Source organism: Meleagris gallopavo, chromosome 14, assembly GCF_000146605.3.
Source record: "Meleagris gallopavo isolate NT-WF06-2002-E0010 breed Aviagen turkey brand Nicholas breeding stock chromosome 14, Turkey_5.1, whole genome shotgun sequence".
Classification (NCBI taxonomy): domain Eukaryota; kingdom Metazoa; phylum Chordata; class Aves; order Galliformes; family Phasianidae; genus Meleagris; species Meleagris gallopavo.
In genome coordinates this window covers 8,259,791-8,276,002 of record NC_015024.2, presented here as the reverse complement: position 1 = coordinate 8,276,002, position 16,212 = coordinate 8,259,791, and the positions used below count along the sequence as shown (strand labels likewise).

The following is a 16,212-nucleotide window of genomic DNA, read 5'->3' as shown; positions in this document are numbered from 1 at the left end:
CAGTGTCTGTAGTTTTCCCTCTTAGGAAATCACTAACAATTTCCTTTCTATAACTGAACAGTTACTCTCTGTAGCTCTCAAATTCTCATTCCATGAATTGAAAACAAGAGTATTTTTGTCAATAAGCTGGATTTCTAATTTCTTCTCTTGCTGACACCATTTGTCAGATTAGATTATCAAATGTGTCTAACCTGTATGAAAGTAACATGGAGAAAGTCCCGAACTATCTCATGATCAGTTATTTATAGAGAGCTATTCGTGGACACAGACTCTACAGAGATCGTTTTCAGTCCTGAAAATATCACTTTCAACTTAATCACTTCTTCAAAGTGTGAAGCTTTCTCTCTTTCAGAAGGTGAGGAAAAAACTGCATTTTCTTGATTCTTAGGAGAATTAGTACTGAAAAGAAACAAGTGTGTACACACATATTGTATTATACATATAATCAAATTCTAGCCTTTACTTGTGTGTGTTTATGCTTAACATGTTTCTCTTTCTTGATGCATGTGCAATTACAGAGCAAGACCTTGCAGTCACATGTTGCTGGATCAGGTAGGTGATGCAAGCTTGCTGTGAATTGCTGCTACTTAATTTTAAGATGTTTCTAGAAGTATTGCAAAATTTCTAAGAGCTGTGTTGACAACTTCCTTTATTTTGCTGTGCTTATTCGTTTTGCTCATTTATTTATTCTCACTTTTATTGTATTGTATTGTATTGTATTTTATTATTTTGTTCTGTGTTTTTGGCTTTGTTTGTTTGTTACTATTTGTTTATTTGTTTTTAGGCCAGCTCTCTTGAAAAACAGATGTGGAAGTTTTGATGAGGTGAAATGGTGAAAGGCTTGAGTCAAATAGAACTCCTTTGATTTTTATCTATAATGACAAGTAGTTGAATATGCAAAAGAATAGTGTGTCAGATTATCTATAAAATGTTTGCATCATAAGTAAATGTACAGGTATGTGTTAAGAATGTGGTATGTGTGTTTCAAAGGGCTGTAGATGATGTATATGAGGTTGTAATCTGGTCTTTTTTCAAGCAAACAATTTGATGCTGTTTCAATCGGAAGATAAATTTAGCACATAATGTTAGGACGTACTGTTAGCACTAACCTACAGTATTGTTTTTTACTGCAGAATATGGCTCTAGTGATAACTTTGTTGAAACAGGTTGAGAAAACATATTACCAAAAATGTTTGTGTCCTTCACCAACTGTTCACCACCTGGCCCCTGTGAACAAACTAAAGAAACATCCCAAATTTTGTTTCAGATCTGTTTTCCTGCTTGAGTGTCTGGAAGATTTAAGAGGGAAGGGCTATTTAAACTACCTCAAAATTATATTTTACTTATTTTTGCTGCTTTCCAGTAAGTAACACCAGAAAAAGTAGCTATTCTGTATGTTCATTGTGTAAAATAGAGATAAAAGCTATCGTGTGCTATTGGACTAGAAACCTTTATTATGTTCTAAACAAGACAGTTCTCTCTGCAGTGGTCCAAACTGAATACTTGGCAGAATGCTGAAGCTTGAGTTAGAGAAGTTCTGATTAAGTTAATTTAGGCTGTGCTTTGTTTCTCTTGATACTTAAACGGTGATTGCTGTTTCTATTACTCCAGACATAACCTGAAGATTTAACATCTGCATCCAATTAAAAAGCAGTGTTTTCCTACAAAGAGGTGATCCAGGTCGTGCCGATTGGCTATGTATAATTCTGTATACATACTTGATGATCATTCTGATGATGAAATCCCCACCCAGCAAGCTATTCAGGAAAGCTTACAAGATATCCATAAAATGGAAAGAAGTGCCAATGCAATAGAGGATGAAAGGTAATGAGTTACTACTTCTATTTTTGGTGGTTTCTTGGCATTATTACATGTCTGACCCTGTCTTGTGGATACTGCAGGCCACTTGTAGCTTGTCTGTTCAGAGTTCTCCCTAGAAAAGCATGCCTACCTTGTCTAAAATGTGGAATGTATGGAGCTTTCTGGTGACAGCTTGTCTAATAACTAAAAGCCTAATATCTTCATGAATGCAAGGGTTTGTTGAAGAAAAGCATATATTAAAAAAAACAACAGGTTGGTGTGGCAGCTTTTCCTCGTTTTGGTATTTAACTGTTGTCCTTTGCTAGAAAGCCAAAATTTATTGTGGCACAAGAAGACCTACAAAAATGTATTTTAATGTGTTCAACTGACAAAACTCACGCAAGTTAAAGAAATCTAATGTGGTTTAGACTTGAATGGCTTAAACTAATGTGTAATTATGAACTGAATGTCTCATTAATTATAGCACTGTAATGTTGTGTTTATGCAGTTTCCTGTGCGTTGCAAGCAAAGAACGTGAAGAGATAATTGCAGCAATCCGGACAGTTAAGTACAAATACACCACACCACACCCCTCTATATCTAGGAATCACAATGCCTCATTCTGTGTTTGATCAGCTATTTTAAGTGCAGTTTTTCTCTATGTAGTTTTGGAGAGAGTTAGGCAACCTAAAACAGGGCGCAGAAAGGCTAGCTTTTATTAAATAGGAACGCAGTAATGGAGTGGGTTCATATGTCACTCCTCTCTGAGATTGCAGTACTGGATCTCCTAGAATCAGGGATGAATGCCAGTCCTTTCTTATAAAATTAACCAACTGATTAGGATAGCAACGTCCCTAATCAGTTAATGCCTCATTAAGCAATATTTGCCACTTTGTGAGATAACCAGATTGGAATCCCATCTCTACCTGAAGTGTGCCAGAATTATTCTTATATGGGAGGCTCTTTGTCTGTTCTCTTGAAACTTGCTTTTTTTGATAGAATCACTTTACATACTGAGTCACAGAGATAGCTAAAAAAGGAGCATAAGAAGGACAGCTGTTAGGACAGTGGTGTGACAGTGGGAAGCCTTCTGTCCAGTCCTTATACACATAGCAAGTAGTTACAGAAATGTTTAGTAGAGTAAGAATCAAGACCTCAAGGCTCCTTTAGAAAAGCAGATGCAACAAGTATACCACACAATGAAGAATGTGCCTAGACTCTAGTGTCTAGTCTAATGAATATACAATTCTTTGGTAGGTAGGAAAACTTCAGCAGAAGGGATTGAAAGCAGTCTATTGCAGTACCTTATAGTTGTAGCTAATAGGAGAGCAGACTGCCTTCTTCCAGGAATAGTGGGATAAAAAAAACAGTACAGTCAGGACCTCTACTTACAGGCTTTCTAGTCAACTGAAGTTTCCCTGCTTCTCCACAAGATATCAAATTGAAAACATAATCACTTTTGTTAATTAGAATTCCAGTAAGACTTTTAGTAGAAGCAAGAATGAGTTTCATCTCAGTTGTCAGCTTCATTTTACTTTTGCCAACCTGAATACTTTCCATACAATTTTAGTAGGACACCTGTTTGCTTAATACACTAAAATCCTCTGCACTATTATACATGAGAGGATTGTAATTTAAGTATTTTAGCTGTATTAATTATAAACAAGTGTATCCTTCAAAATGCTCTGTAAGTGTGAATCACTGATTATTCCATTCACGTAAACCACCCTTTGATAAAAAATTGCTATGGTAAGGTATGTTTGTTTTTTTTTTATTCTTGATATGCTGCTGGGATAAATATCACTCAATATACTATTTGTTTTAATTTTGTTTTATGATGAGTAATGAACATCTGTTTCAAAATATTACAGGCCAAGAAGAGGCCTTGAAGAAGTTGGTGAGGCACAGTTCTGCTTTTGAGGAAGCAGATCAGCAAGGCTGGCTTCCTATGCATGAGGCTGCAGCTCAGCTAAATAAGAACATCCTTGAAATAACTTTAAAAGGTACGGTGTTCTTTCTGGTTTTCCACCAGAGTGTTTTACAAAGCCAGATTTGATGAATAATTTCAGCTTCAGATGTGTACTGCTTTTCTGAATTTCAGCCTCCCGTGCCTTTACATGGGAACAGACCACACTAAGAGGAGAAACACCTCTCATGGTGGCAGTCAGAAACTGCTTTTTGGAAAACGTCCACTTTCTACTGCTCAATGGTTGTAATCCCAATATTAAGAATGAAGATGGAGATTCTCCTTTAGTTGTAGGTGAGTGTTCTATTTGGGGGTAGAGAGGTGAGAGAATGAGGTGAGTTTGTAGTTACATGCAGTTACATGCAGTAGGTTGCAATTTTATGTATTTGACTTATGCAGAGTTTAAAATTTTTTGGTATGAGGAGCAAAAAATGTTAATTTCAGTATTGAGTGTATTGTCTGTCTTTCTTAAAAGATATCAGGGCTTTAACTGAGCTGACATTACATGTTAGGGACTGTCACTACAAAGTTCTGAGCATTATTTATTAATTAAAGTATTGTCCTTTCCCTTACTGTCTTGACAGATGAGGCTTACTAAGATAAGGACGTATGTGGCACAGTCATTTAGTCTTTGTTTCATGTTTATGGTAATTGCCTATGATGATTAACAGAGCAGGCCAGCTCCTGACTGCAGTAAGTGCCCCTGTATGTGATCTCCATCTAGTGGAGGAACAGGAACCAGCAGAAAAGGAGGTTATCATAAAATTATTCCTAATTTATGATACCCTGAAGAGAAAGAACAGACTTGATGAGAAGTTAAACCTTTCAGCATGATGTTTCTTGGTGTATATATAGCAGTGCTGGGAACAGCTTGAGCTTTCCTGGGCTGCCACTCAACAGAATCTAGGCAACAGTCTACATTCTGGCTAATGCTTTCATTATTTTCTTACAGCAATTAAACACAATTCATATGAGGTTGCCTCCTTGTTGATAAATTTTGGAGCAAAAGTGAATTTGCAGTGTATCCACAAGAGGACTGCTTTACACGAGGCTGCCAGGCTTGGCAGAAAGGATCTGGTGATGCTTCTGCTTCGTTCTGGAGCAGATCCTGATCCTCGCAGTGGATATGGGCTCACACCTCTAGCACTGGCTGCACAAGCTGGACATACAGAAATTATGGAGCTCTTATTGCAAAAAGGTGAGACTATTATATAGGAAGAGGAGGCTTAGGGCAGAGGGATCTTGCCAATGTTATCAGTATCTGATGGGAGGTTGTTAAGAAGACAGACCCAGATTCTTCTCCTTGGTGCCCAGTCAGAGCAAGTGGCAATGGACACAAGTTGAAACCTAGGAAATTCAGTTTGAACACAGCAAAACACTTTTTTTTCTGTGAAGGATGTCGAACATTGGAATAGGTTCCCCAGAAAAGTAGTGGAGTCTCCATGCTTGGAAATCCTCAACAGCCTACTAGAGCTGACCCTGTGACAATATCTTGTTTCTGGAGGGGGACAGTGATTATTGCTGGATATTTACAGTGACCGCTGTGAAAATCCTCAATGTTTCTTTCCAGGTGCTGATGTTCTTTCACAGGCAATGGATTATTCTTCTGTATTATTTGAAGCAGCAGGAGGAGGAAATCCAGACTCTCTGAATCTTTTGCTAGAATATGGGGCTGATGCTAATGTACCAAAGCACTCGGGTCATTTACCAATCCACAGAGCTGCGTATAGAGGACACTTTCTGTGAGTTAATATAAACCAAGTAATAGTGAGACCAAAGACACTAATTTTACTGATGTTAAATTTGTAACCAATGAGTAAGAAACAGTTCTTCAACACTGGGATTGTTCTGTTGTGCTTAAAAATCTAAGAATTTTATATTCCCATATTAATACATATATTTAAATTGCATTTGAATATTGTGTTAATTTGAATGTATTGTTTGAATGTCAGTATGATACTATGTTATGTTAATTGTGTGTTGTAGGAATTAATATTATGTTATGTCAATTCCCTAATTCCTATAGGCTGTGCAACAACACAGTGCACTCGATGTCCCCACAGAGCTCTCATTGAGAAGGAGTGATTATTCTGCTAGCATAGAATGCAGTGTTTGTGAAGAGTAGTATTAAAATTTATGATTAGTAAATGTAAAATCATAGTATCCATTGCTGGCTGTTTTATCCTTAGCAATTAATGTAGAGGTACAGCATGCCGTGGTACTGATTTGGTAGATTAAGACTATGGAATATAGTCAGAATAAACTGTAAAGCCCAGCAACAGGAGAATTGAGCTATGTGAACCAGCATACTTCAGATTCCCTTATTGTCTTTGTTTTTCTCCTTCAGTGCCTTAAAGAATTTAGTTCCAGTTACTAATTTTGATGCCATTAAAGAAAGTGGAATAAGTCCAATTCACTCAGCAGCAGCAGGAGCCCATCCTCAGTGCCTCGAGTTTCTCCTCAAGTCTGGGTTTGATGCCAATTTTATGCTGGATCAAAGAATTCGCAAAGGCTATGATGACCGCCGGAAATCAGCACTGTACTTTGCTGTTTCAAATGGGGATATCAGTTCAGCACAGTTGCTGTTGAATGCTGGAGCCCTGCCGAACCAAGATCCCATCAACTGTCTCCAAATAGCCTTGAGAATGGGCAACTATGAGTTAATGAATTTACTGCTCCGGCATGGGGCTAATGTTAATTACTTCTGCAGAGTGAACACTACGCATTTTCCCTCGGCTCTGCAGTATGCTCTGAAAGACGAAGTCATGTTAAGAATGCTGATGAACTACGGCTATGATGTGCACCGCTGCTTTGATTGCCCGCGGGGGGATGTTTCCCATTCCCAGTATGTGACTGATGGATGGACTTCTACTGTTATCAAAGATACAAAGGTGAGTATATCACATGGCTCTGTATGTTGTTGTTTTACTGCTGGTATCATTCATAAAGCTAAATGAAAATGTACTTAAATTGATCTGTCAGAAACAAAAGTTTTAAACACTTTACTCATAAAATTAGGAATAGACAAGGCTTTCAAATTAAATTAACATTGCCACGAGACCTAGCTCACGGCAATAAATTATCATAATCTGTATTTTACAATTGTGAAAATACAGCTAATGATTAGCACAGAATTTGCTCTCTGGGGCAGTCTTGTCCATGCTATGAAAGCAGGAACTTAAAGACTAGCTTGTGAGCTGTACTGTATCATGTCACTAATACTGGTAGTCTGTTGTAGGGACCCACCTGATAAACCTGGACTGACCTAAGCAAGTTCCTAGATACACCTCTGAGCCACTGTTATGCAGGTTTTAAAGTCCATTCAAATGTAAGAAGCCTTTATTTAATCTGAAGATCATCGAATTATTTAGCTTGGAAGGAATCTCATTCAGCTCCAACCCCCTGCCATGGACTGGTTGCCCCCCACCTGCTCAGGCTGCCGAGAGCAGGTGGGGGACATCCATGTCCTTGAGCACCTCCAGGGATGGGGTGCCCACAGCTCTGGGCAGCAGTGCCAGTGCCTCACTGCCTCGAGTACAGAATTTCTTCCTAATATCTAACCTACATCTTCCTCTTGTAGTTTAAAGCCATTTCCCCTTGTCCTGTGACTGACTGTATAACAAGTCAGTCACCTTCTTGCTTATAATGTCTCTCCAGACTCATCTTTTCTCCAAGCTAAGCAAGCCCAGTTCCTTCAGCCCCCCTCTATAGAAGAGGTTCTCCAGCCCTCTGATCATCTTAGTGGTCCTCCTCTGGACCCAGCTCCACCAGCTCCACGTCCTTCCTGTGCTGGGGGCCCTAGGCCTGGGTGCAGTACTCCAGATGGGGCTTCACAAGGGCAGAGCAGAGGGGGACAATCACCTCCCTCTCCCTGCTGCCACACCTCTGTTGATGCCACCCAGGATACTGTTGGCTTTCCAGGCTGCAGGAGCTCACTGCTGGCTCACATCCAGCTTTTCGTCCACCAGGACCCCCTGGACATCTGCAGGGCTGCTCTCTATGAGTTCTCCCAGTATATTCTCATGCCTGAGATTGCCTCAACCTTGCACTTGGCTTCATTAAACCTCATTAAATTGGATGCCTGCTTTTCAAGTGTATCCAGGTTTCTCTGGATAGTGTACTTCCCTTTTATTGTGTCAGCTGCACCACTCAGCTTGGTGTCATCAGCAAACTTGCTGAGGATGCACTCAATTCCACTGACACAGGCATGTGGTGCACTGGGCTGGTGGGTCCTGTTTGGCAGGCTGGGATACAGATCTCTTCCAGCAATGTCAGGAAGTTTAAATTTCCTATTGAGGTTTAAGAATTTTCCTTCAGGAATGGTAGCATGTCTTTTTAAGCACTTGGGTACCAAATATATAGCTGTTAAAGATCGTTTTTGGTTCTAGCCTAGTACAAAATAACATCTCTCAGATTTTCAGATTGCACTGGAGGCTTTGATACAAGCTGTGACAGCCCCTAAAGCTCCTCTAGCAGGCACTCCTTCCTGGTGCTCTGCAGTTATAAAATTGCTCTTGTCCTGCAGAGAATGAAGTAATTTACAGAAGTATTGGATATTTTCCAATTAAAATATTTTGTTTCCATCAGTTCTGTGAAGTGATAACCTTGTCATGGCTGAAGCATCTCTGTGGGAAAGTAGTGCGAGTAATGTTAGATTATGTTGATCATGTTAACATCTGCTGGAAGCTTGAAGCAGCTCTCAAAGAACAGGAGCTCTGGCCAGACATCAATTCAATTTTAAGTAAGTATCTGATAGATTTGAAATAGCAGACTAACTGCTCTGGGATTGGGAAATTTTGTTGGTGGTATTTTAGATTTGTTTTTCTCACGAAGGTTGGTTAAGCCAAAAGTTATGTTTTGACAAGAAGGTATTTCTGAAAAGAAAATCAGTCTGTGTAAAGTAAGATAACTCTGTCTGATAGCTGTGACAGACTGTAACAGCACAGATTATGTGGAGCAGCTGAGAATTTGCAATATAACGTAGGCAATAAAATCCTCTTCAGTGGGAGAAAGGCTTTTCCCTCACCTCAAGTTGATGAAAGAACTCTAGTAAAGTAACTATCTAGAAGTGTGCAATTTAAATTCTAGCCTAGCTTAATTCTGTGTCCTTTTTATTAGAACACAGATTAAAAACAAGGACATAAAAATTCTGATTTTTAGAAGCTTCTTCAGGCTGGCAAAGAGCTGGCACCAGTTATTTGGGTTACTTTTGCCAAACTTTACTACTTAACTCTGTAAAATAAGAATAATTTGTTGAGCTAGCTGATTGTGCACATAGCTGATAAAGGCAGGGGCTGAGGTCCAGGCCTAGATCTGCCAGGGCCAGTCATCCAAGGACGGGCAGAGGCAGTAAAAGCTGGAGCGGTTTTTGATAGGTGTAGGGGAGTGAGCAGTTGCACAGAATGATTAAGGGACTCATTAATGTCAATCTCCTGGTTCTTAGCAAATCCTCGCTCCCTGAAGCATCTTTGTCGCCTGAAGATACGGGAATGCATGGGCCGGCTGCGTCTCCGTTGTCCTGTCTTCATGACCTTCCTTCCACTGCCAAATTGCTTGAAAGACTACATACTATACAAGGAATATGACCTCTATGGACCGGAAAGTTTCTTGGGAACCTCCAGTGTCAATTGCACATAATTATTCTGTATTTTGAAGGGAGCGTCGAGGAGGGTAAGACTAAAAAATTTTCTCCTTTTTTCCTTTGGGATTTATCTCATGTATACTGAGATATATATACTGAGTCTCAGTGTTCTCCTTCCCCACCGTTCCCTCAAGAAAATGGGTAGAAGCCCAAAATAGAAATAGTGGTGATCACATGCTACGTATACACTATAAAGTGAAAGTTATGTGAATGGTTATGGCCATACTACTTAAAATGCTTTGAGTGAAGATGTAAAGAACCATTACAATCACTGGTACGGCTGTGAGCCTTGCATCTGTGTGAGGAGAAAGCCCGGCATAACATGTAACCCTACTTTCAGTGCAGTGTTACAGTCAAGGCCTTCAAGTAAACAAGATGACAGCATTTCTGAAATGTTAATTCTGTATCTCATTACCAAGTACTGATACGTCTCATTCACTACGTAGTTGATTATAAGTGTGTCTTTGGACACCATAAAAGAAAGCCAAGTTCTAGAGAGAGCAGTTCTCCAGTTTCTCCTCCAGCAGGTGCAGCTACAGCTTATGGAGCATCTACCTGAAAGCAGTCACACTTGTCTTGCAGTACACATGCCTAATCTTTCAAAAAATGCTATGTATGTTAGTCTGTACTTTAAAAAAAAAAAAAAAAACAGAACACATGTGGTATTAATAGTATTTATTCCTTCATTATCAGTTAAGCATAGATTTTCTAGTTATACATGCATCTGTATTCACGTAGAGTTACATAGTTCAAAAGTCTGCTTTTCTCCAGAAAAATCTACAAATCTTATAAAATACAAATTTAACCGTAACGTAGTATGACCCATTGCTTTTCACATGGTGTCTGTCACGTAGTTAAGAAAACTAATGAAGCCAGTGAAAACAGGTGGAGGTACTCCTGTTAATAGTTGTGCTGGTATAGCTTCTGTACAAATGAATTCTGATGGTTACCATAACTGCAGCTCTGTACAACGTGCTACATGTTGTCATGAAACAGAGCAACACGTGCACTAAAACAGCCAGCAGAGATAGAAAGGATTTTTTCTTCTAACATTCAGTCTTTGATTGTTGCAGAAGTTATCAGCATTCCCAAGTAGAGTAACTTCCTCTGAGGAGAGCTGGCTGATATGATTAAAATAAAGAGAATTGAGATGCACTTTCCAAGAGAGAGATTCAACTGCATGTTAGAACTTGGTTTAGTGGAAAGGAATGCATCCTGTCACCAGTAACGGTACGCCCAGAATGTCACTACTAGGAAAGAAGTTCTTGTATCAGGACAAATTCCACTCAGAAAAATTCCACTCAGAAAGTTACTATGCTTAAGCTTTTACGTAACCTACAAAATGCTGACTGAAGTTTTGGCATAATACATACTATTGGTGCTTCCAAGATTAAGACACAACAATCAAAGCTGAATTAAGTAGGTATGCTATTGGAGGTCTTTAACACAGCTATTCAGGGACAAATGTGTAAGTCTCAAACATTGCAAAAAATCACTTACACTTCACTAGAACAGGACCAATCCAGAACATCAGCATAAGAATTTGACCACTCCACTGCATTATAAAAGTGACCTGAAAGATTGTACAAAATCCTTGGCTTGCAATATAAACTTCATTAGGAATACAAGTGCAATCACAATGACATACACCAACTTATTCTTGTCATGATAACTTAGATATCACTACGGCATGACAAAAACACAGCTTACTGCTTGGGTAGAAAGAAAAACCTTGGAGATTGATATACTTGCAAGAAATTCTGTAAAACAGAGCAAAGGAAAGAAAGAAAGATACCAGTTTTTGCTGTTAGACTAAATATCACAAACTCACTCAACAGAGGCAGGATTTCTTTCTTTGAGTGTGTCAGTTCTGGACATGATAAGGGACTGTGTAACAACATAGCTTTCTTCACTGGCTTCTCCTAAATTCTGTGCACCTTCTTTAATTCATCAGACTTCACCTTAAACATAAGACCAGCCAATATTTTTCTGCAATGGAAATAAATTATATCTTTATAAAAAGGCTCAGCTGCATCAGGTTTGTCAGCTGTGGTTTCGCATCCATAGAAAGAAGTCATTTGTCTGCATGTTTCTTAACTCCTAAATATTAATTGTCTGTTAGTTGGTAAGCTGTCTTGATATAATTTCCAACTTAAAATATTACAGAAATAACAGACTATCAAATCCACACTTGCTTACACAGCACACACGTTACCAGGTCTGTGTGACTAAGCGGCATATGGCTATTAACTTGTCCTCTGGTTTAGACTTCTAGAAATCTATTCACGGCCATAATTAAGTACGTGGTATTAGTTATAATGCAATGAAATGCATGCCTGTAGTTTGCCCACACTTTTTATATATTTTGATATTCACGCTGCTAAATTCATACAGAATATATGTAGAGCAGAACAACTAAGGAGCAAGAGGTGCGTGGTCTGCATCGTGTCATAAACTTAACATCCCATTACCCAAGTAGTTTCTGAAATAATACTATGTTCACATGAAGCAAATTATAGCTTCAGCTGGAAGTGCTCAGAAGACCAGTCCTTAAGTAAAAGGCAACAGGAAATATTAAACAGGCAAAATAAATTATGAGAAAGGAAACCAACCAGTAATTTATTTAAAATAACAGGTGGCGAAACCTTACCACAGTCATTCCCAGGAGAACATGAGGTGTTTAAATTACAAGTTGTACTCTCAAAATAAATATTAAGTACTCTAATTTATGTAATTAAGAAACATGTTTTCTGATGAAGTAGCTCTACAATTCATAGTTCAAAGGGTAGCAGAAAGATTTTCTGAGGGGAGGAGGACATGGATAAAACCTCAGCAGCTATTCTTTGCCTTATGGTAGTTCTATCCACAGATCCAGGTGCTCCTCCCTTTAAGTGACACTGAGTAATTCTCATCCCACTGCTAATTCATTGTAATGTTCCATTTTAACATCCTGATCTCCCACAACTTGCCCTTTGCTCCTGCAGCTTTCATCACTTTTCCAGAAGCTTTTATATCTGTCTTTTTGCTCATTTTACACCAGCAAAACTCTCCTAAACAGCAAAACAAAACCACCTCATTTCATTCATGCATGTCACTTTTTTTTGAAGTACTGCTCTCCTCATTTATTTCCCTTCTTTTCAGAAGGTTAGAAGAAAAGAATCATTCACTGCTAGTGAAATGCAACTCAATTCTATGCTGTCTGATTAAGAAAACTACATTTAATGGTATAGATGGTAAAACATGAACTAGAACTGGAATAATTCTAATCAGATATTGTTTCATCTGAAAAATTCCATAACAGCAATGTAATACATCAGATTTTTCTCTTGACTGCCTCCTCATAGTTGTGTATTTATGTCTAAAACATAATGGGGGGGTTCAAGAAAAGACAACTCAGCTCTCTGCCCTCTCTCCAGTAAGGCACCCTGTCAGCAATACCTTTTGATGAGGTTGCTGATCTATTAGCTGTCTTCCTTGTGGTGCTGTGGCTACTGCAGCTCATCTTGCTCTGACAGCTTGGTGACCAGATTCTTGGAACTGGGGACCACTGATTTAATATTTTTCTGTGCTGTTGCTGAATTAATTTATCTTTAGCATGTAATCGAGGAAGACATTAAGTAAAGTAAATTTGGTGGTTAAAGGTTGGGCTAGATGATTAGTCATCTTTTCAACCTTAACGATTTTATAAATTTGAGCTGTGCTGGCATGTTATTTCACAGAAAGTAGAAATCATCAAATTAAAAAAAAAATCCAAGAGAAAGAAACACAAACTGAAGCAACTTGTAGAGATAAACTGGCTGCCATGCAACTAGATATAGGCAGGAAAAGGAAAGAAAAAAAAAGTATTTGCTGCCTTTCTGCATGTTTTTGTTGAAAAGAATAGAAGTAGCCTCTTACAGATGAGAATACAAGACTGGATAGGAAGTAAATGCCACTTAAGTTTTTGTTTGTTTTTAAAGCCTTAGGTGTGTACGGTCCATGTGACCTATGAAGGCAATATCTGGCCGCGGGCTGATGCCACATGGTCTGACGGGATAACAGCAAAAGCAGGTACTGCTGCAAGCTACTGGCTACTCTGAGGACAAACGTGCTGAACCAGAAGGAAGAGAACCTGAAGCCTCCCTCTTGCTCAGTCTCCCACTCCATCTCCTCTTTTAAATACTGTGAGTGCTTCCGCAGCTGCTCAACCCCTTCTGTACGCTGTGGTGCCAGTGGCACCATGAGAGCAATGTTCCTTCCTCTCTGCTGTTGACAGGAGGCAGATGCAGTTGGTTGCTGCACAGAAATGCCTATCTATCTCCAGCATAAAAAGCAAGAGGAGATTGCCTTTGTTAGCCTATGCAAAACAACTTCTGAGCAATTAAGGATAGTGTTCCTTTTTTGCACAGCCATCTAGCACAGAAGTCCTGAAATTTCTCACTTAATCAGCACCATGCAATTCTAGCTATGAAGGGCTGGGCTGAAAGCTGAAGACTAAAAATGCTCTGCAATGAACTGTAAAACACTCTTAACCATTATAAAACATCTTAGAATATATTCTTCTCTTTCTACATTTTCTGTTATGCTCAGGCCACTATTAGAGAGACATCTGTTCTACTGGAGTTTAGTATTTATAGTAATTAGTGCAAAAATAAATATTTCTTCTTACTTCAAACACGTTTTCTCTTCTGGATCAAAAGATGAATGCACATTTAGTATTATACAAAATAAATATTACACAGGGTATGGACCATGGAGTTTAGGCTTATGAGGTATAAACAGAGACTGCTTTGAAAAATGCATTAGGAGACTGACTTTAGGATGCAGACTAGCATAGTCTTTTACTTCTCTTTGCAAAATACAGTTCCCTAGAAAGACTTAAAAAAGCTTTAACTCATTTTTAGCACATGTAGTTACTGGTAGCAAGGCCTTTATGGATTCAGATTTTTTCAAGTGGTGGAATTCAATGTTTCTGCAACTTTACGCACGTTTTTATTGAAAATGAACTCAGCGCCTTATGCTCTTCTTTACACACTGGGGAAAAACCAGGAACACGGCACTTGTACGTTATATTTACTATTTGATAAGGAATTTTTTATGCATTCCTCATGCAGCAAAGTGCAACTGCATCTCTTCAGCTCTTACCTATGTCTGACAAGTATTTTCTTTTAATCTCCTGTTCAAGGAAGCCTTCCAGCATTTTAATCACAAAAAAAAGCAGTACCATACAGTGCAGTATGAAACAAAAACTATGATCTTTCCTTCTATAACTACTGCACATCCCAATGATGTTAATAAGGATTTTTCTTTCTAACTGTTAAGAACTGTTATGTTCAACAAGTTCTATAAATCTTAGCACTGTCTTATCTGGAACCCACTTTTGTTTCCAGCAAGGTGTTCCACACACTGCAGTGTAAAGAACAAATTTCAGTACTACTCAAGTTCAGTGAGAACTTAAGTTTCATTTCCAAAGCAGTCAATTGCACAGATGGGTAAATGGAAAAAAGAAAAATCCATCTTTTTCCCTTCCTGCAGAGAATTCTTTGAGAAAACATAATTTTGAAAAAAAGAATGGTGATGCTACCATGTCTATCTGGCATACAAAAGAGGAACTGACATGAAAGTGGAAATCACTTAATTGAGAAAGAAACAGCAAGGCATATTAGGGTCTAGACATTGTGAAGTCTTTCATATAATACAACAGACCCTCCACCTACATTTCACTTCTTGTAAAACTTACTTATATCCATGATTCCAATTTTAATTAACTAGGCAACCTTAGGTTTCAGATTCCCTTTTCTTCTTTCCATCCTCTCCTAAATCGCTGTCTTCTGACTGGCTGCTGCTAAGGACTACAAACTGTCCTTCTCCACTGCTAGGGTTTGATCTGTTGGAAGCAGCTATCAGTCGGCTTTGCTCCTCTAAATCCTAATTAGAGAAAGGAGGGAGGAAAGAGAAGGAAATCAGAAAAATCATATTCAATATATTAGCTCCCTAAGTAGAAACAAAACACTATTACTAAGATTTGGACATTTGGGTTTCAAAAGCTGACAGCAGTAGGATGTCACGTTTAACGCCTCTGCATCGGTAATCCATACAATACAGCAGGTCAGAACTGAGAACCTGGCCTGCAGCCCGCTCCCTGCAGCCCCTGCCTCAGTCTCTAGCTGAACCTTCATCTCCAATTGAACTGTCTCAGTGCATGGCAGATATTTACTTGCAGCCATGTATAGGACAGTTTATGACAGGTGTTCCTTCAAGCACTGCTCTTAAATATGCCTATGAGGATGTTTTGTTGTTTATCTCCTCAGAAAAACTCTTTTGAAGAACTGTAATACAAAATTCTACAGGATCTGCACAGAAAATACTTCAGTAATGAACCTGATTCCACAACACTCTATTTGTGCTAAAGAATGTGATATTACACCTGGAACTACAAAGCTACAAAACAAAGTCACTAAACAGGAAAAAAACACAACAAAAATAGCATTAAAAGTAAGAAAGTGTACCTTTTCAATTTGTTTTGTTTAGTCAGTTCTTTTTGTTGTTTCTCTTTGACTCTCTCCATTTCTTTTTGCTTTTCTGATGCTTTTCGATCCTGAAGGGCAAAAATGACAATAAAATAAACAGCTGCCCAAGGGCCTTGATATGCTGTGGGCTTATCTGAGTTCACTCAAAACTGCTAGGACACCTGATTATGCTTCTTTTAATGGACAGGTATGTTTGTTAAACGTAAAAAGCAGATTCCAATCTTGAGTATTGTTCCAAGGCAGACAGTTGGTGATTGGTCTTTTTATCTTGGGCTCAAATTCTATAAAACAAATCC

General features: G+C 38.7%; 2 protein-coding genes across 2 annotated transcripts in view; one reads left to right on the top strand and one right to left on the bottom strand.

Annotated features, from left to right (window-relative positions):
* The first annotated feature begins 1,673 nt into the window (after positions 1 to 1,673).
* On the top strand, positions 1,674 to 13,570 carry ASB14 (ankyrin repeat and SOCS box containing 14). Its single transcript, XM_031555561.1, has 10 exons — positions 1,674 to 1,824; positions 2,309 to 2,359; positions 3,667 to 3,803; positions 3,902 to 4,060; positions 4,719 to 4,964; positions 5,337 to 5,508; positions 6,114 to 6,657; positions 8,354 to 8,507; positions 9,210 to 9,436; positions 13,367 to 13,570. Exons 1-9 carry the CDS (start codon positions 1,697 to 1,699, stop codon positions 9,401 to 9,403), a joined length of 1,785 nt encoding a protein of 594 aa, XP_031411421.1. The 5' UTR covers positions 1,674 to 1,696; the 3' UTR covers positions 9,404 to 9,436; positions 13,367 to 13,570.
* Positions 10,068 to 16,212, bottom strand: part of APPL1 (adaptor protein, phosphotyrosine interacting with PH domain and leucine zipper 1) — a 24,669-nt gene continuing 18,524 nt past the window's right edge. Inside the window, 2 exon segments of the mRNA XM_010718494.3 lie at positions 10,068 to 15,314; positions 15,896 to 15,984. Coding sequence (XP_010716796.1) covers positions 15,308 to 15,314; positions 15,896 to 15,984 — 96 coding nt within the window. The 3' untranslated portion in view covers positions 10,068 to 15,307.